Here is a 21,252-nt window from a genome sequence, read left to right on the forward strand (position 1 = left end):
AATTTACACATGGACAAATTAAAATAACAGCTTGAAACAAATAAGACATGAAGCAAAGCTTTGAAAATTATGCATCAAGTCACTTGTGACGCACACACAAAACCTCAGTTACACACAAATTTGGGGCGAGACGTCCGTGAGTGATGCGCTTAAAGAATACTGGGTCATAAGAGTTTTCTTATCAGCCTTTTTGATCTTAGGTTGTGAATAATATCCAGTGAAACTGGACATTTTCCCCACTTTCTTAAACAGATATGCTCGATAATTAATATAAAGAAAGTCTAAATAAGCATTTTTAAAACACTGCTGTGGGTGTTTAGAAAGGCCTTGAGCCAAGACCAGACCAAGGATAAAGAAATACTCAGAAATACATTTTTAAGCTTAACTGTCTTTATATACATCCACCATTGTAAGACAAATGCTACAACAAGATGTTTAAAACACAAGTGGGTCTTTAAAGCTGACCTCAATGTCAGGAAGTGTTGTTGAAGAACCCAAACACAGGAGAAACTTAAAACATTTAATCAATAAACTGAATCATGACAAGAACCCATGGAGACTCACAACAGTGACAGAACAGAACAGATGACCTGACAAAAAAGAACTGAAAACCAGATACTTGGTAATTAACTAAAATGATGACAGCTGTGAATCATTACAAGCCTGACACTGATGTGACTGAGGGACAATTCAAACGGAACATGACCAAAACCCACAACAAAACTGACAAAAACCAACATAAAGTCCTCAAAACTCACACTCAATGCTGGTTCTTAATTAAATATAAAAAAATAAAAATTTAAATCCAATTATTTGTGTAAAAAATGTTTTTTTTTTTAATTAAGAATAATGTTAATGAATGATTAAGTGTTCTGCACTGTAATATGTTAAATTACTTTTGGAAACAAGATAAGTAAATCACTTTGTATTTTTTACCTTTTTTTCCTATGTACAAAACAATGTTTTATCTTTAATTATTGTGTGCGTTTCAATTCAATAGCCCAATATTATAACACGGCTCCAATGTATTGAGGTTTCCATTTTCATATAATATATATTGTAAATTAAAATAAATAAATCTAATTAATTCTATAGTAATTTGTAGGAAAGTAGAGGTAAAAACAGAAGCAAGATCATTAACAGGGTTGTAGAATAGACTAATAATTGCTTTCACCAGATTCTATCTAATTAAGCATTTTGCTGCTGTTCATTGTGTGCTAGTAAAAAGTTTCACATTCTAAAATGATCTGTCACAACATTTTTTTGTACTTTTGTTTGGATAATACTTTTTCTCTGGGATTGTACAAAAATAGAGGTTCCGATGACAATAATTTATATTTTAAGTATTTTGTTTGGACAAAAAAAGTTGAACTTCACCGTAAAAGGCTTAAAAACTTACTTTATGTCATATTATGGACAATCTTTATCTTTGTTTACAGAGGGAAAATGTTCTGTTTTTGCACTTTTAAATAAAAATAAACTTTCAACATTTCTATTTTTTTCCTACAACTACTTCTCAGCAGGAGTAACAATGATGCATGCTTTAGGTCAGAGTCACTGCAGAGCATGGCAACATTTTCACACGTTTTCATCGCTGCTTATTTTTAGTTGTGTATGTTTGTGTCACTGGTCCTTTTTTTTATATATCCTTGTGCTTTTGTGTTGCTTGGTTCTGTGGGGCTAAAAATATACTTATATCATTTAAAATAATTATAAAAAGCTCAATAAAAATGAAGCCGGTGAAGTTATTTTTGGACACACTTCAGCACTTCTTTCCTCTCTCATGTGTGTTTCCCTAAAGGGGGGCTCTGCATACTGTGTATCCCCCTGTGCACATTTGCATTTCATGCACTGTGTCACTAACCAGATAAATGGGGCTCGTACTGAAAACAGCAAAGCTCTCGTTGGACTTTCGCACACACAAACACAGCAGGAGATGAAGCAAAATACCTGTTAAGCCTGAAGTCCAACAATACACAACAAATGCAATTGCAACCTCAGCATTAGCTTCATTTGCATAACCTAGAAATGGCCCAAGACACATTGGTATTCCTGTGGCTAATTCATGCAAACAGAAACACAAGCTTTTTTTAAAGGAGTGACCTCCTTAGCACGGGCATGCTCTGCTTAAGAGCAATACTTGGCAAATGCTGGTCCACTAAATCTTCCCAGACACACAGCTAATTAATATTTAAATTAGATAAAGTCTATAGAAGGGATGTGGACAACCAAATTGGACATTTCTGTGATCGTAAGGGCAGGAAGTGGACAAGCTTTGCTAAGTTTGACAACAACTATAGTATAGGAGTATTTTTTTAAGTTTAATTAAAAACGGAATTGTATTTGTAACATGCCTGATTGTGTTAACGCTTCGTAAGCATTCACACTATTGTGATCCTGTTTATCTTTATTATTATTCCTTATTTTTTCTTCTTTATGTTTTTTGATTCGCAAACACTCAATAAATCTTTGGTATCAAAACGTTCAGTTTGTTAAGGACATTCCTGCTTTTACTTTTGATATTCGTACATTTTATAGTTTTTAAGATTTTACGTAATTTATGCAATTTTCCAGCCCCATTGGAAACGAATAGGACATTGTCCAAATGAATGCAGTTAAAAGCCTTCAGAATGTTCAGGACTTTCATGCTTTCACTTTTACTTGCGCAATTTTTTGAAATTTTAGGCAATTATTGAAATTTTACGCAAATTTTGCCATTTTTTTCACTTAATTCTTCAAATATGTATACACTCTCTGCAAATTGTGCATGTTTGGTATCAAAATGTTTAGCATGTTAAGGACATTAATGCTACTGAGGTTTTTAAGGCTAATTTTGAGTTTGGCTAATATCTAGCAACATGCTAACGTTTTTGGCTAATTCTGCAAATACTGAGGTTTTTTGAGTTACTGTGGAGTAACACAAATTTTAGCAACGTGAGCTTTTTTGGCTAATTTGGCATCTACTAAGATTTTTGAGCTAATGAGGAGTTAAGCTAATATTTCAGCAACGTTCTAGCTTTCAATAAATTTGGCTTTTACTAAGGTTTTTGGGCTAATTCTGAGTTAAGCTAGTATTTTCATTACATTATTCAGCAATCAAAATTCAACAGCCTCAGAATCTTCAGTGACAACATTTAGCATTCACACCAGCATTATCACAGATAATAAAACTTATCCAGTTACTAAAATACAGCAAAGAGATTTTAAATGAATCTGTGAGTATGAGATAAAAACAGGTGGTGGTGTTTGTGGGAACCAGAGCGACACACGTGTGAACATACTGGGTTATCGGGTCGGAGTCTCTTTGAAGGCGGTCCTCCATCTTCAGGATGAAGCATGTAGAACAGGCGCACCTTGTTGGCATGTTTTTTACTCTAAGGGAAAGAAAGAAAAAACTCAGACGGGAAAGGGAACTCTGGTTTCTCATGCGAGACAAGTAGGAAGAAAATTGGAGGCTGCCACTCCACCTTGGCAGCTTCCTCTGTGGGTTTATCTTTTTTTTTTTTTTTTGTATGCTGATAATGCTATCAGACATTTTGCCCCCGGTTAGGTGACTAATGGCCTGGGCCAGCGTCAGTGTTTTGAGGCCCTGATCTGATTGAGAAACAGAGCTGTGGTGGTTGTACTAAAGTTGGTTCGAAATCATGTAAAACTTTTCAGAATTTAATTTTAAAAATAGAAAATTTGATCATTTTTTATATGTATTTGTTGAAATTTCAACATCATTTTATGGAATAAAAATTTTTGTTAGCCCTTTCTGTGTTAAATTGCATGAATATATATTAGAAAGTATTTTATTCAATAAGAAATGTTGAAGGTTTTATTTGAAAGACGAGAGGATTGTCCTTGAAGCTGGAAGCTGTAATTTAAATATAAGAAAAAACAACACATTGCCAGTGAGAGATAAAAAATATGCATTTTTTTCAGAAAAGTGTGTATTTGAGTGTTTCAAAAGTGTCATTTGTTCAGTATACTTTGGCCTAGACTTCTTTTTTCTATATTATTTTAATTGTGAAAATTCAAGGTAAAATTTAAAACATTGTTCTAAGATAAAAACAATAAATTAAATATGTATTATAAGTAAAAGGTTAAAAACGAGTCATGTATATTGAAATATTTATCCAAGTTTAAATGGAAATATAGGTTTAAAAAAGTGAATATTAAAGTTTGACCAAAGTGCACTTGCTGCTTCACTGCCTGCATCGGTTGCTTCGCCCTCAGGAGAAAAATCCCTCTTCAACCTCGCATGCCTCCTCGCTTGCCGGACCGCAGTTAATGCTTTCTGCCAGTGGTTCTGTGTGTGTGTTTTTGAGTGTCTAGGAGAATGCTTGTGTTTGTAGGTGTATAAATGGTCATGTCTTTGATGGCTCTGGTATGGGCTGAAAACAGGACCTTGACTCACCATGCTTACCTTGCGCTGACCCTCCTGGCTCAGCCTCCTCCAAACCTACTCTAATGGACTGTCTGTGTCTCCCTGTCTTTTCTTCCTCTGTTTTTTCAAAGTGACAAGTCAAGTTGAAGGAGGCAAACAGAGAGGAATGAGACTATATAAACATGCCAGACACTTTACTGGGCTGTGCGTGTGCATAAACGCAGAGAAGTGGGCATTCACTGTTGTGGGCTTGCAGATTTATAAGGTAAAAAAAAGGGGGAAGTTGGCTGGGAATTGTTCCTATTAAGCCCTTTTCCACTCTGTTTTAGTTTTTTATTTTTCTGTAGCTTCTCAATGCAAAAGCTTGCAAACATGTCTCCATACAATTAATTTTATACAACAAAATACATCATAATTGCATTTATTCTTATACATATATCTCCTGCTAAAAGAATACGTTGAATAAAATCACTGATTACCAAAACTTTAAATATTGTATAATGTTTTATTTCACATTTTTTCCTTTTTCTATGGCCTTGATCTCCTCACACAGAAGGGAGGCTCGAGTTTGATTCCCCGTCGGGTCTTTCTAGTCAGGATCTATCAAATTCTCCCAATGAAAATTGTAGGAATTTTCTCTTAAAAGTCCAGGTAAAGTCCAAAAGCAGGTTGATTAGTAACTCCGGAAACTTCCATAGCAGAAATTTGTGATTATTTGTGTTTTTTCTTTTTTTTTACGTGGTGTACCCTTTCATTATCCTACAATAACTGCTCAGTGGCCTTGTGGTAGAGTGTCCACCCTGAGACCGGAAGGTCATTAGTTTAAGTTTAGGCCGAGTCATACAAAAAAATGCCTTCCTTCTTGACACTCAGCATTAGGGGTTGGATTGGGGAGCTTAACCACCTAATGGTTCCCGAGTGCGGTTGTGTCTGCAGCTCACCACTCCCCCAGGCGGAAAACAAATTTCATTTAGCAACGTTCATTTAGCCAGAGGTGGTACCAAGTCATTGATTTCCAAGTCATAAGTAAGTCATTTTGTCCTCAAGTCCTGAGTCAATAGTAGGCAAGTCCAAGTCGACTCACAAGTCAAGGCCCAACCAGCCTCAAGTCACCTCCAAGTCATTGAATGTTTCAAGTCCTTTTCAACTACAGTAATACCAATAGATCTCTTTTTTAAGGGAGACCTGGGCCAAAAGGCATCAACACAAGAAAATAAAATACAGTTAAAACAAAAAAAGTAGAAATAAAATACAATTAAAATGAACAATATGACAATAATTAAAAAGTTAATCAAGAGTGATACAGTCAGATCAAGAGTGACATCTGCATATAAATGTTTTAATGTTATATTTTGCATAAATGGAAAAAAAGGTGCCTTTTTTTCTCACAACTATCAAGCAATTCTGACATTCTGCCATTATAACAATAGTACTTGTATTTCGAGCCCTGCAGGAAAGGCATTGCACCGTCCCAGAGCTGCAAGTGTGGTTTTAAGAAAATTGAACATATTTAATCCAGGAGGAAGAAAAGACCCTCTCGAGGACGAGGTTACCTGCTGATTATCACAGAAGGAAAGCTCATCTGAAGAAAGATATTGAAACATATTTACCCTTAAGCCAAATGGGGGCTTTAAACCTGTGCTTTACAATGCCTTCTGAAGGATGAAACAAAGATTGTAATGCTGCAGTTCTGCAACTTCTCTTTTGGTCTGTGATTTTCTATCAGCGATACTACAAAAGAAAGGGAATGAGAGCAGAAACCCTCACATATGTAATCCACTTTTTCAAATAATTTATACATTTTCAAAGTTTTCTAATAAGCTGAAGCAATTTTTCAAGGTGAAAACTCTTTTGCATCGAAAGTTCAAATATGAGTTCAAGATGGTTGTAGTCTCTCAAGAAATATAGAAATCGCTCATTATTGAATCTCAAAAGACAGAATTATAGAAGCGAAGCTTTAATTAGGTTGGAAACAAACTGAAAGTTCTAACATTTGAGCACTAAATCTATGAAACTAAAACAGATTTCATCATTATTTAGTGGTACCAGAATGCAGATCTTCAGACTGAAACAGCATTCAGTGCTAAAGGCAGTGGCTTAAATGCAAACTTGAGACTTCTGCTGGTTTTATTGCCTAAAGTTTAAGGACCAGTAGTTGTCACACACCTGAGTGTGCAAAATTTGTTCTCCACCTTTAACTCGCTGAGCCCTCAGGGCGCCATGAGCTGCCGTCATAACTGCTCCAGAACCATTTAATGGTTTAACCCCTGGATCGGAGTGCCGGTGCTGCCAAGCTGAGCGGCACTGGGTCCCATTTTTAGAGTGTGACCTGACAGTGGAGTCAAACTGACAAAATCCAGCACACTAACACCTAAGTCACTGAAAGTCAGCAGAACGAAGATGCTTCCTGCTCATTTTCTTGATTTACAAATCAGTGCAGAAGCGTCTACATGTTTATTTCATTTCTTCTAATATCCGTGTAGACATTAGGGAGGACACACAGAAATAGATTACCGTTAAGTGAAAGTGTTAATTACAGGAATGCACACACTCACACACTATAGTTGGATTTTCTTCCGTCTTTGTCGATAAGGTCCTTGTCCTTAGTTAGTCTTAATTAGTCTGCTTTGTGATCCCAATTGTGTTTTTTTTAATGAGTGTAGACACACACAACAGAGGAGGCAGGCAGGCTTCTGCAAAACCATCCAGGTATTCTGATCCACAACCGTTTAGGAGCTGACTATTTAATGGTCATCTATTATAATTCTCTTAGAGCGTCGGCTGAAAGGTAGACTGCATTAAGTGAGTGTGTGTGTTGTGGGGGGGTATGTTTACATGGAAGTTACCATGCTGCATTAGCTCTATGTATAATGGATGAGGAGGGTTTCAAACGACACGAGCACAAATTGGTGCGAATAAGGTTGTTGTGAAATGCAGGAATCTGCCTGCACAAGCTTTGAACAGGATTTTTTTTTATGTAAAAAAAAATAAAATAAAAAGACTTTCAAAACAGAGATGGACTCACCTCATAGTGAGCGGTGCGCTGGGACTCAGAGATGAGCTGGGCATTGCAGATGTTACAGTAGCTTTCGGTGAACAAGCCTCCATCCACCACGCCTGCAGACTTCATCTTCATCTGGGACTAAACAAACAGACACAAATGTCATTTGAATGCAAAGGGAAGTGGAATTACAGTGAACCTTTCAGTTTGTGTGAATGGTGGATGCACATCCAAACTTCACTTAGAAATAGGTTTGCTCCACCCCCCCCCCCACCCGAATGACAGATTTGAGATGACAGCTTAGCCCAAAATATGTTGATCCCGTCTGTCAGAACATCCTCTCATGGATGATTTTGGATGCAGAGTTGGATGGCCTCAGGCTCACACTTCAGTTTCTGTATTTTACCATAAACTATTTTCATCTTTTCTGTTGTCATTTCAACACACTCTACTGGTGAAATGCAGCATAAGTTGAGTTACCATAGAACTAACTTTCCATCTTTTCTAAACAGAGAGTTTATTCTGCATCAATCTACAACTTCAGTGTTTGTAAAAATGATTCCACGTCAATATTTTTTAAAGAATAGGAATGACACATTTGCTAAAACAGCTGTAATAATTTGAATAAAACACAACATTTATGTCAAACTTCTGCTTTAGCATCTATGCAAACTAAGCTGGAATAAATACTAGGATAATGCCTGACGAGGTGTGCATTATCATAAATTAATGGACGACGTAGAGGCATGAACGGTTGCTTCTTAAAGGGCACTCTCCAACCTATAACATGGTCATTTACAAAATAAATACATATTAAACAACTATTAGTACTTCAATATTTTTATTTTACAAGTTTAAATTCACAAAAAAGGACTATTTTAAACACAGTGCAACAAGTATTCACCCTATAACAAGCATTAAGGCAAGCAAGAATGAAAGATGGACAACTTACTATTTAAAATTCAAGGCAACATCATCAATTGATTGCAATATTTGAAAGAGATACTGGCGGGTTCATCATAAAACGATTTGAAAGACAAAGATTTTTTTCAGCTGCATGGTGGAACAGCAGTTAGCAGTCTGTAATACAAGCAAGTTCCGTTTGGGGGACATGAAACAAAACAAAATCTCCAATGGGGGACCTTTCTGTGTGGAGTTTGCATGTTCTCCCTGTGCATGTGAGGGTTTTCTCCAGGGATTCCATCTTCCTCCCACCGTCCCAAAAAATGCTTCATAGGTTTGTTTACACTAAATTGCCCCAAGTTGTGTATATGAGTGTGTATGTGTGATTGTGACAGACTGGCGGCCTGTCCAGGGTGTAACCCTATGAGTACCGGTTTAGGCTCCGGCATCCCCGTGACCCCGAAAGGGACAAAACGGCTTCAGAAGATGGATGGGTGGAAGATTTTTTTCTATACACAATTGTGGTCTAACGTGATGTCCACGTTTGTGTCCCTTCTGGTATTTAGGCCAGCTTCAACAGCTTCTTCACTGACACAGAAGAAAAAAAAAGAACTGAAATTGTAACCAAAACTACCTCAAATAAATGTTCAACGTGTCTTTTTGCAATTGGTTAACATGCGATATTCAATCTCTACTACCTGCTCTTGTACTACTTCCAGCCTTCCAGTGAACCTGCACCTTTTTGTACTTTTTTGTCATTCTACTTTATTTTTTCTGGTGTACATACTTCACGATCTCTATACTGTTATTCAAACTAGTACAGAAATTTCTATTCTTCCCTTAAACTAAACTGTGACTGTGAGAGCTTTGCACAAGATTGTGTCTCAATGTAAGTTGATGCATACATGGCAACTAAAACCTTGAACCTTGAACATAATAGCACACCATTCATACCATTTTACCTGAACTTCCTTTATAGGTGTACATTATCATTTTTTAGCCAATCAGAATCGAGTATTCACCCAGACCGTGGTATAATGTAAAGTAACCACACTGGCTTGTAACAATCTTTGTAGCCAAAACCTATATTTGGCTGATTTGTTACTTTCATTGTGACTAGTAAGCTGTATGAATCTCATGTCTGCATCAGTCTTCTGTCTAGTGCTGCCACAAAAAAGATTATTTTAATAGTCGACTAATCACTGATTATTTTTTCCGATTAGTCGACTAATCGGGCCATGCACAAAGTGGATGTAAAGCACACATCTTAACCATAATTAGCTTTAAACTAGCTAAAAATTAAATGTGTAGCATTTCCTGCGATAATGCTACTGTGAATGCTTAAGCTGAATTTTGCAAATGAAGATGTGGAAGTTGATAGCTGAAACTGCTGAAGCTGATAGCTAGCTAAAATATTAGTTAAATGTCAAAGTAACCAAAAAAACTGAAAATAACATAGGTTAGCCAAAACAGCTAGCCTGTAGCTTAAAAAATAGGCAAACTGCAAAATACCCTAAAAAAAGCCTAAATTAGCCACAACAGCTAGCCTGTAAATATTACCCAAATTCCAAAATAGCCTAAAAACAAAAAAAAAGCCTAAATTAGCGAAAAAAGCTAGCATGCAGGTGAAATGTTAGTTAAACTCCAAAATAGCCTAAAAACAAAACAAAACAATCCAAAATTAGCCAAAGTAGAGCTAGCATGTAGCTGAAATATTAGCTAAACCCCAAAATAGCCTAAAAACAAAAACAAAAAAATCCTAATTTAGCCAAAACAGCTAGCATGTAGGTGAAATTTTAGCTAAACTCCAACATAGTCTTAAAGAACCTTAATAAATGCCAAAATAGTCCAAGAAGCTAGCATAATGCTGTTATAACTTTCAACTTTACTACACTCTGACTCAATTTAATATAAAGTAACGACTATTGACTGTTAAATTAGTTGTTCACTATTTTAACAGTCGATTGGTCGTCTATTAGTCAACTAATCGTGGCAGCACTACTTCTGTCTGCAGCTTAGAAAGTCAATATATGTAAGTTTACTGATGAAAATCTGTCTTCACACCACACTGAGAAGACAATGGAGACCACATGGAACTGAAGTATTTTCTTTTTTTGCCTTTATTGCAGATACTAGAAAATAGAAAATGGTTTAATGATGAGCTCCTGGGTCTTGTATTCAATTTTCTCTTCTTTTCATTCCGTGCATGCTGTAGGCAGTCCTGCGACTACGCTGGGGTAAGTGGACGATCTTCAGGGAACGGTTCAGGAACCATTAAACAGCATTAGACCCGTTCAGTGAGGCAGCGGCAGGGCGGACTGTTTGCAAGGACAAGGATTTTCATAGCCCAAGGTCTAAATACTGCAGAGGTCAGCTTTAACTTTGAAGGAAGGAGCCCTTTTGACCGCTGTGTTATAGTAAGAATCACAGCTTTATGGGATCAGACAAAATAAAAAGACTTGATGTGTCAGCAAGGACAAAGTGGGATAAGATCTCCTTTTCTTGTTCACAGTTCTCACATTTAGCCGATTCATTTGGTCTGTTCATTTATGCACACAAGCATCACATCACAGCAGGGATAATTACAACTGTCTGATCATGTTTTTGGTATAGATCCACTTCCTTTTTTGTCTAATGAATCTCACAAACGCAGATAAATGCAGATCAGTATTTTAAAGAAATCCTTATATCAAAAAGAGCAGACTTCTCGTGCATCTATTTAAAAAGAAAAGTTGGAAACTTGTTTGGTGTAAAAATCCGGCAGTATTATTATCTTAACAATGTGAGGTGTCGCATCAGGCACAGTGAGAGAGACGCTTTATGGAAAAACCGCCACATTAAATTTGTCTGAAAATCTGCAGCATGTCAAGAATTTTTGTGGCAAAAAAAAAGACTGCGGAGGCCAGCCAGGCAGAAGAGAGCCTATCTTTAAATCTTCACGCTAATTAAAACTGAGCGCGACGGTGGAAATATCCATATCTTCCTAATATTTCAATTAACTCAGATTATTACATGCAAGATGGGAGATGCGGAGTAATTAATAGAAGCAATCTGTTGGTGAGATTAATGGAACGGCATGGCCAACGAAGCGGATGATGGAGAGGCAGATAAACATGAAAGAGGAAAGAAAAACACAAAGACTGAGGAGGAAGAAAGATCATGAAACAGATCTGTAAAGTATGTCATGATTTATAGGTTCTTGTTACGGAGGGGTTTATGATCAAGACAAAAAATGGGAAACTTTCAGGACAGAATGCAGTCAAGAAGCTGATGAAATTACTTTAGTGTTTTTAGTGTATATAACTTGTTTTAGCCTTTAGTACTAGAAACCACTGAAAAGATGATAATTATTGATTTTGATAACAGCTTATAAACTTCTAAGTGAACACAATTCTAATTTAATAGAAAATTTGACATCATCCCTTCAAAATAAAAGTAGATGTATGAGCAATATCTTATCAATCTATCCATTCATCAATTTTCTGAGGCAACCCAGCTACTCATGGGTGAAGGTGGGGTTCACTCTGGACAGGGTTGCCACTCTGTTGCCACATAGTCTCATATGCACACCTTTTTACAATTTAGAATCATCAATTAATCTGTAAAGTTTGCTTTTGGACTGAGGTGTCCCAGCCAAGATTCAAACCAGGGCTTTTTCTTACAGTGAGGCTACCTTCCATGCATGTTTTTGGGTTACATGGAGCCTTTACAGGCAACAGAATTGATACAATTATTATCGAACACCTGCTCACCTATTGGAAGGAGGGCAGAAGAGCTTAGGTCGTTTTTTTTTTTTTTACTTCAACTGTGAAGCAGCTGGATCCATTCACCCATATTAAAGATTAAATCCAGAAGAAAACCAGACAGATTTCAGCGTGTCCTTGATGTCGGTCAAAGTGGGGCGTCATGCGTAAATAAGAACCCATTCGCTCCTCAGACCTGTTTCTATCCATATATACTGCAAATATCTGCTTGTGCTTTAAAATAACCCATATATATATATATATATATATATATATATATATATATATAATGTGTTTTTACAAGGACATTGATGGTAAATGGTGTAAACTTGTATAGTGCTTTTCTACTTTTCTCGAAAGCCTAAAGTGTTTTACAATCACAGACCCATTCACCCAGTCACACACACTCTGCTGCTAAACACTGGCACCAACCTTCCATCAGAGACAATGTGGGGTTCAGTGTCTTTCCCAATGACACTTCAACATATGGGCCCACAAGGTGGAAATTGAACCTGCAATCTTCTGATTAGAGATTGACCGTCCTATCGGAGGACCACGGACGCCACCTGATTGTTTGCTAATTTAATCACTAAAATGAGTGACGTAGCCATGTCAGGATTTTGTCATAACCCCAGGAAATTTAAAGACACACATAAATGAAAATTGTTTTTTATTTTTTAAACATGTTCTTAATAGTAATAATAATGGATTAGATTTATCTGCAATTTTCCAGATCCTCAAAGTGCTTACAAGGTATATCCATTATTCATTCACTCCTCATTCATACTTGGTGATTGTATGGTGATTGTAAGGTACTGATGCAGCCACAGCCGACCTTCTCAACCACCTGAGCAACTGCTGCCCATCTTATAGCATTTTCTTATGACTAAGGACACAAAAAATCAATTTCTTTATTAAAATCATAGTAAATCCTGAAAAAAAATGCAGTTTGTAATGTAAAATCTACAATTGGTGGGCCAAAAGCTCGCTGCTAAACTTCACTCTGATGCATCTATTGTGGACGACGAGATCCATGAATGTCTTTGTTTTCCTAATCCGAGCTAGCATCAGAACTTAACGTCTGGATAGCTCCAATATTGCTCTCCATTTTTGTTGCACCGGTAAAGTTAGCTTGGGTTTGTGAGGGGCTGTATGCTAGCAAGAATGAGTCTAAACAAAGGGATGATGGGAAATGGGGTTGGGCTCATTCTGCAAAATATTCCAACACACACATTACTGCAGAAATGTCCAATAAAACAACATAGATTTTTTTTTCTATTTAGGCTAAAAACAGCATAATCATAATTAAAAGACTACTTGGAACACTTAAAAAAAGATCAAAAGACAATTTAAATAAGTAAATTATAATGTATTTCTTAATTTTAGATTATTCTGGTTGATATCAAAGCTTCACTCTAACATGTTGTTCTCATTTCTGCCTCACACAAAATGATTTAACCTTTTCTCCTAATATTGTTGTGTGTTCATCTCCCAACTAGTCAACAGCACATTGGGATCTGACAAAATCTTGACATCCATTAAAACAAGTTTACTAGAAATATTACTAATCAGTAAATTGCACATTTGTGGGTCCTTCTACTCTGTGTCCAGCTTTCTGTCAGACTCCAAGCTGCATTTGTTTGCATGCATTTTAAGAACGAGTAATAAGAAGGAAAGGCAGAAAACCAAAATGCTGTCAGTAGGAGTGGATGTGGGCAGCTGAGGTGGGAATGAAGTGAGTGAAAGTGGTGGACTGAGGACACAACCTGCACAGACATATTTTGCATACATTTATTAAAGGTTTAAACACAATGATAAAAGCATTGTAATGCATGATCCTAAATGCTCAGTCGTAACCTAACAGTGTTCACAAGCTCAGATTAGATTTGTTGTTTTTTGATGAATTCAATTAAAAAAAAGCATTTTTTTCGTGTATTATTCCATAGAACGATCTCTTAATGATTTATGCAACATTGCCTGAAACCAAAAAAATACATATTATTATTGACACTGCACATTAATGTTCTTCTATCATTTTAAAGCAAAGCTTTATTGGTAAAATGCACAAAAAGTAAAGTCTGCAAAAATAAAGAATACGCCTCACCTATTACAAAGGTAGACATAAAATACTCAAAGCTCACATTTTATGATTCTTCTATCTGATTTTAATAAACTCCTATACAGATTTAGGAAGTATTAACCTCCGCCTGACAGCCTCTGACCTGTGTAATGAGCCCCTGGAGGGAATAACAAGCATGGGGTTGTGGGGTTAATGATGGAAAGCCTGATACAAGGATGACCTTAGAAGTGTAGCTTTGATGCTATGCATACCATTTTACCTCTCTTTTGCTACTGGTGAGGTTATTTTTCTGTAAAGCAAGCGGAAAGATCTAAAAGTGAGGAGACGTAAACATCAAATGTGTTTCCTCATTCGTATCAACCAGTTGAACCAAAGTTTAGATCCAAAAGCCAAAACTGATCTTAAGGGTATGTAGTAATGTTGAGACAAAATAGAAGTCTATTTAAAATGTTTAAATTGAAGGTTAATCAGTTTCCCATTGTGTCAATTTCCTGCCAGCCTGAGGTACTTGAGGTTTTTTAAAAGGTTTCTGCAGCTGAGCAAAGCGGAGCAGATGGTTTCTTCCAGGACACTTCTGGGATGCACCACGCGGCTCCTGTTGAGATCACTCTAATTGAGTAGAATGGGTGGTCTGGAGCGGCTAATCTGTGGCTCTTCTGGGTCTGCTTAGAGGTGGAGTCGCTTTAGACTAAAAGCAAAATACAATAACTCATAAGGACGCAATCTTTTACATCTAAGCGTCTTTTATCTTCTGCTGCTTTTCTCTCCCAGTGGTTTGAAAATGGCCTTTGAGGCAAAGATAATTCCCACAATTTTAGTTACACAGATATTTTATAGCAGCCAACCCCACTGTTTGCATCAGACAGTAAGTAACCCATTAGAGCTGTGTAATAGTGCATATTTCTCCACAAGACTCAGCCATTTATTTCATAATAAAAGTATTTTTTTATTTACTGTTTCTGGATGTAGCAGAGAAGCAGTGAAAAAAATAATACACTATTCAGATGAGTTCAGAGAAAGTTAGGCCACACTTATTCATCAATGTTACGGTTGTTGTTGTGCAGAATATATTTATTATACTTCTTTTTCTATTTTTTGCTAATGCAGGAAAAACATTTTTATATTTAACGTCTTTTTTGGTCTTTATTTTACTGGAGTTGAATGAATCTCTTGTTTTGCACTGTATGAGAACCAGCACTTACAGCACTAGCGACATCACTAGAGGGGTGTTTGCTACAGGTATTACAGGTTTCAGACACTCAAAGCCAAATCTGTTAACATTTAAACCATTTTTTAAAAATGCAATATAATCTTTATTAAGATCTAAAGTATTTACCCAATTTGAGGGGAATTTTCCATTATGCAAATGCAACTCCTTCATCATAGAAATGATTGCACATTTAATTACCCGTTTTCATTTGTTGTTTTTTCTTGTTGTTTAAAAAAAAAAAAAAAAAAAAGTATAAGCGCCACCATAAACAAATGAAGTAATATTACAAATTTTTTTCTGGGACAATTAGGGCTTTAAATCTTGTAAATTACAAGACTAAAAGTCGTAAATTTAAGAGAAAAAAGGGGATAAATTAAGCCTGTAACTTTAAAAGTCATAAACAACTTGTTTCTCGTAATTTAACAGTTACAACTTTTTTCTTGTAAATTTTCTTCATAATTAAAAAAAAAAACGTGTTTGTAAACCGGCCCTAATACTCCGTCATAGGTTTTATACCATTAAACTTGTAAAATTATACAGTATCTAAGGCAAAACACATTAGGGAGGGGCTAATGTGTTTTGTTGATCTGCAATGCTTCATTTTTAGTGTCTGGTCATGCATTTTACACATTTTCTACAATTATTTCAAACTAAATAAAAATTTTCTTTTCACGTCTTGATTTATATGTTCATATTTTGGAAAAGGTGGACTTCAACAGTCTTTCAAGTTTAAAGTCTTTGATCTGAGCAGACAACCCTTCCTTTTTCTGTTTTCTAGTATTTTTAGGCATAAAAAAATATGTTTTTATTCCTAAACATGTATTTTTTTTCTTTGAAAATGTAGGAACTTCTGCATTTGTAAATGTGAAACTATGACAGGATATATAATTTAAACAAAGAAGCTTTTTTTAATAATTCTTGGCAACATTTCTGATCACTTTTCCTGCATTACTGCATAATTTAAAAGTTATAACAGCATTTTTTAACAGGGTTTCTCTGCATTTAAGAATGCAAGATTTAAACCATTTTATTGCAGATACAATTTAAATTTCAAACCTAAGACGTTGAATCAAAAAATACTTTTTTTAGTTTATTAGCAAGTGTACTAAATGAAAATGTATTATTTTTAGGTATTTAGATTTATATTTATTCTTTCAGGTGTCAATTTATTCATAGTGCAGCTCACTCTGCTTGATTCTACGCACAGAGAGCACGTTGAATGCAGACATAAGGCTTTTTTTTTTTTTTTTTTTTAAATAATTTACTTCTACAAGTATTCATTGTTTGTGGAGTCACGTCTGTGTGTGTTAATGGAGGGAGGTGGGTGGGTAAATTGCAATGCGCTTCAAACTGTGCAAGTATGAGAAGTCCTCTTTCATAAATAAAGTTTGATTGATTGATATTTTAAGTTTACATCATACTTTTAATAAACTACATATTTTTTTTAAATTACAATAACTGAACAGACTTAGTCTCTGCTGTAACTCTGCACAATGTTTATTTTTTTGACATGAATGAGTAAGAGTCTTTGCCTCAGTATTTCCTATCGGTGTGTAACCTTACATACCCTTTATATTAAAACATCTGCAACTTTGAGCTTGGCAGTCGTTGCCATGACAACAAACTTGCCAAGTCAGAAGTGAGATCTAACACTATGATCAGATTTGTGCATGCACATAAAAATAACTGCACTCTGCTTTGGTATTTAGTGAAAAGCATCTCTTTTTATTTCTACGCCATAGTTTAAGAGATTCATGTTCATCACTGGATAAAAGCTGTGTCTGTACACGTCTGTCGAGAATAGCAAAAATAGTTTTTCAAATGACCACAGACTCAAGCTATGTCCAAATCCCCTCCTTACTCCTTAACTAACTCCGCCCCCTTTACATCCTCCATCTTTTTATCCACTCTTTTACACACAACCCAAACCTAACATTAGCAGTGCAGCAAAATTGACGAAGTCAGACGAGGAAAACAAAGATGTACACGGATCTAGTCATCTATAAGAAAATGCTTTGGAATGGAGCGAAACATGGAGCTTTTGCACCACTGTCTGCTCCTGATTCACAACAATTTGAACAAAGAGCTAAATGTCCTCCATTATGAGAATAATGTCACAAGAACCGGTCAAAAAATGGCAAAAAAAAATACACTATATTTAGAGTGGGTCTTTAAACTACAAATGTCAAAAATTTCCTGAAGTAACAAGAATATTAACTTTTTACAAAGATTATTTATAAACCCTCTGTCTCTGCAGATGCATATATAGATGACTTATTAAAAAAAAAAACTAAAACATTTTTTTCAATTAAAAATTGATCTTGTGAACATCAATCTAAACAGTTTTTTTTGGAAAGACTTCTGGAAAATATCAAGGTGTCACAAACGGGCATACAGCTGGTTACAGTTCAGCATGTTTATTAACTCGACAGGATAACAAGTGTCGAGTCCATAAAGATAAATCAGGGTCAGGCAGTGGTCAAACACGAGTATGGGAGCATCAGAGATCAGATGTTGGGTAGAAACGCTCAGTAATGCAGGTAGGGTGGTACTAACAATACTTCGCACTGAGTGAGGCTCTGTTGGCAAATGAGAGTCAGGTGAGCAGCATCCAGGAACTGGGCGCTGGGGTTGCTGGGAGATGTAGTGTGTTTAGTACTCTGGAGACGGCTCAGAGATAGAGTTCTGACTCTAGGGCTGCGTATTGGTTATATTTTCTACAAATGATTCGATCAATTCGATTCAGATTTTTTCGATTCTTCAATTCAATTAAATTTTTAATTTTACAAATTCATATACATTTCTTAAAAAAACACATTATTAATCTACTGTATAATTTCAATATATTTTATTAGTCTGATATAGTTCCCATATTGTAAAATGTATGAGTGAAATAATGAGTTTGTTAATAGCATACATTGTTACATGGATTCTCAAAAGAAGTTCTAACAAAAAAGGTTCAGAACATTAACATTGTAGACAGTTTCAGTATGGCCACTAGAAGGCAACCCTGCTATACAAGTACACTTTATTCAAGAAGAAGATGGCAGTTTAAGCAAAAAACAATGTTTTAGACCACAAATAGTTACTTTAAAAACACTTTTTTAAGGTAAAAGACTTTGGAAAACTAATGCCTATGAGTAAATAAGAATGTTTTAATTTACTCCGCAACGTATTTTTTAGTGGACCGAGTGTTAGCATTAGCCGTCCTATGGGAAATTCTATTAAACGTTAGCATCAAGCTAGCGGACTTTAGCCTTATGTGCTAAATCGATTCATATATTTTGTGAATCGATTATTGATCTATTAAGCTTAAGCTCAATATTTTCAACCCAGCCCTACTCTGACTCCTGACAATCGGATTTTGGAAATGTAGATTTGGACAGACATAAAACTGCACTAGTAGTGAGTATTTAAGGATTTCAAACCTAACCCTAGTACAGGTACTTTACGTCACTAGCTATAACAAGAAAACGATTTTATACCAAGATATGTCTCCTTCCTTTTTTGATGCTGCCAAATATCTAGTTTAAATATGAAATTCTACAAATATGTACATTTCATAGCTCTTTGTTGAAGCACTGAACACTAAAAAAAATACCTCAAGTAAAAAAAATGAAATGAAAACCAAAAATAAAACAAAGTGATAAGAAAAACTATGCTGCTGTTCCAAAATTGCAATCAATAGCAATCTATTTTTTTTCCTCTCCCTTTCTTTCCATTCTCAAACAGAGGATTTCTTGAAAGCCAGTCTGTCAGTTTTTTTGCATCGACCTGCAATCAAGCAGCAGGACAAACAAACAAAGCGAGCGCATACCTCCGAGTGTTTGTTACTGGCCAGCACACATGAAAACTGTCTTTATCCAGTGAATTCATGCTGTCAGTCAGGCTAGTGAGGCATTCTGCTTGCTCTCCTTTTAGCTTGTTGATGCCGCTGACAGACAAAAAGCTGGCTTTGAGGGCAGACACACTCAATGGATCTGTGTGGCATGAATGGATAAATGCTTCAGTAGCACTTAAGTGCTGCTCACGTCTCTCGCTTTAATAGGGAATCAGCAGAGAGGCCAAAGCAGCTTGTAAAACATACAGTTACCTATCACCCCAAATTTATCTCATTTATTTATATTTTATAACCTCTCCGCATTTATGAGACCTCTGTATTCATGAGAGCTCTTTGGTAGTTTTGTTCCAAATAATCTGACTCTGTGGGCCATTAGTTGTTAATGGTATTAATAAAAGATGTACCGCTTTGGGCTACAATATGGACTTATTAGAGGGTGAAAGAAGACTATTATCCCTGGCAAAGTTAAGCTCTCCCAGTTTAGCCAAGCAGATCTCCGCCTTCCTGTGTCTTTCAGTGGCAGACTCCAAGGCAAACTAAGTTAATGACCGGAGACAAAAGGCAGCCCAAAAGTTTTAATGGCGGCTGTTATGTTACTGTAACATATGGAGAATGCTGTACTGAACTGCATAAACTATTGTGAACTTTCTGTTCCATTAGTAACTACAGTAATTGCATTGTTTTTGCACCAAGATAATTTTAGCCTAATGTTGTTCTGCGCGACTTGCAGGCCTTGTGTTTCTGGTCACAGTTTACCAACTAAAAATAATGAAACATCAACTGAAATAGTTTGCGTAATGTGCACACACAAACACTCAGAAACTGCAGTGAGGTCAAATCTGTTTGGATCATTCCACAAGAAAATATCAATTTATATGATGAGCAACTAATACTGCTTGTCAACATTTTACAAGAGGACCTGGCTAGACGTCCAGAACTAGAAGTCCTCGACCAGAAGCGGAAGTATCCCCATATTATGGAGAGAAATTAGACTATTTCGATTCTTGATTTGAACTTGTGTCTGCATGGTTGTGCGTGACTTTGGATTTTTATGTGCGTTATACTTGATTTGTATAAGGTGTATATGCTGCAAAAGGGGACGGGGTGATGCATCATGGAGCGATGAGTTCTGGGAAGCTTAAAAAAAATGATTGCAGCACCTCATCCCCTCATACAGCGAATGCACGTAGCAGCCATAGCAATATTTAGATATTTAAACCTTTTTATATTAATATCTGTTTAAGAAAGTGGGGATATGTCAAATTTTACCCAGATATTATTTACAATCTAAGTTAGCTGATGAGAAAACTCTGATGACCCAGCATTCTAGCAGCATTTAAATCAGGGGTCTCAAACTCAAATCAGCCGGGGGCCACTACAGGCGGCGTCTAAGTGAGGCCGGGCCGCATCAGGATTTTCTCAAGAAAATCGCTAAGAAAACATTCCAATGTTCTTAAATATCTTTATTTTTAACACAAAATAATGAAAAAATAATGAACGACGTGTATAGATCTTTGTCCGTGCTGATTTATATATATAAAAAAATAAGGGTAGGTAATGTCCGTTTCTGAAATAGTTTATATTGAAGATTAAATTTAAGATATATTGCTAGGGGGTAGGATTAAAAAAAGGTTTTTAAACTTCTTCCTACTCCATTTCAACTACATAATTGAGGTGTAATATTTTTACATATAATATACGTAGAATTTTCTGTTGTTGTTTTCTTGTTTTTTACCATGCATTAAAAGATGAATAAAAAAACAAGTAAATTAGTAATAAATAAATAAAATAATAATAAAGACCATACAACATATATAGACAACTAAAGAAACCACATATTGACTGACTGCAGAAAACTCCTTATTTGTGTTCAGTTTCAAATGTCTGTATTAATTAACAGATCCTCCATCAGAGTTAGAGAAGCCTCGGTAACGAGAAATTCTTTGAAGGATTTCATTTTATGTAGATTTTTGTAGAACTCTCCTCACAATAAGTAAATCTGACCTACAGTGGGGGACAAAAGTGTTGGTATTCCTCAGTTATAGAAGGACAAACCCACAATTCTCACTGAAATCCCTTGAAACTTACAAAAGTAACAATAA

General features: G+C 35.9%; 1 protein-coding gene across 3 annotated transcripts in view; it reads right to left on the minus strand.

The window, feature by feature from the left end:
- zgc:171482 (zinc finger protein) overlaps nucleotides 1–21,252 on the minus strand; it is a 94,022-nt gene that overhangs the window by 60,428 nt on the left and 12,342 nt on the right. For all 3 annotated transcript variants that reach the window (XM_036215489.1, XM_024297809.2, XM_024297808.2), the window contains exons 2-3: nucleotides 7,398–7,514; nucleotides 3,282–3,374 (exon numbers count right to left, since the gene is read on the minus strand). In XM_036215489.1, the coding sequence (XP_036071382.1) occupies nucleotides 3,282–3,374; nucleotides 7,398–7,508 (204 nt within the window). In that variant the 5' untranslated portion in view covers nucleotides 7,509–7,514. The remainder of the gene's footprint in view (nucleotides 1–3,281; nucleotides 3,375–7,397; nucleotides 7,515–21,252) is intronic.

The sequence above is a fragment of the Oryzias melastigma genome, linkage group LG15 (genome assembly GCF_002922805.2).
Source record: "Oryzias melastigma strain HK-1 linkage group LG15, ASM292280v2, whole genome shotgun sequence".
NCBI classification, from domain to species: Eukaryota; Metazoa; Chordata; class Actinopteri; order Beloniformes; family Adrianichthyidae; genus Oryzias; species Oryzias melastigma.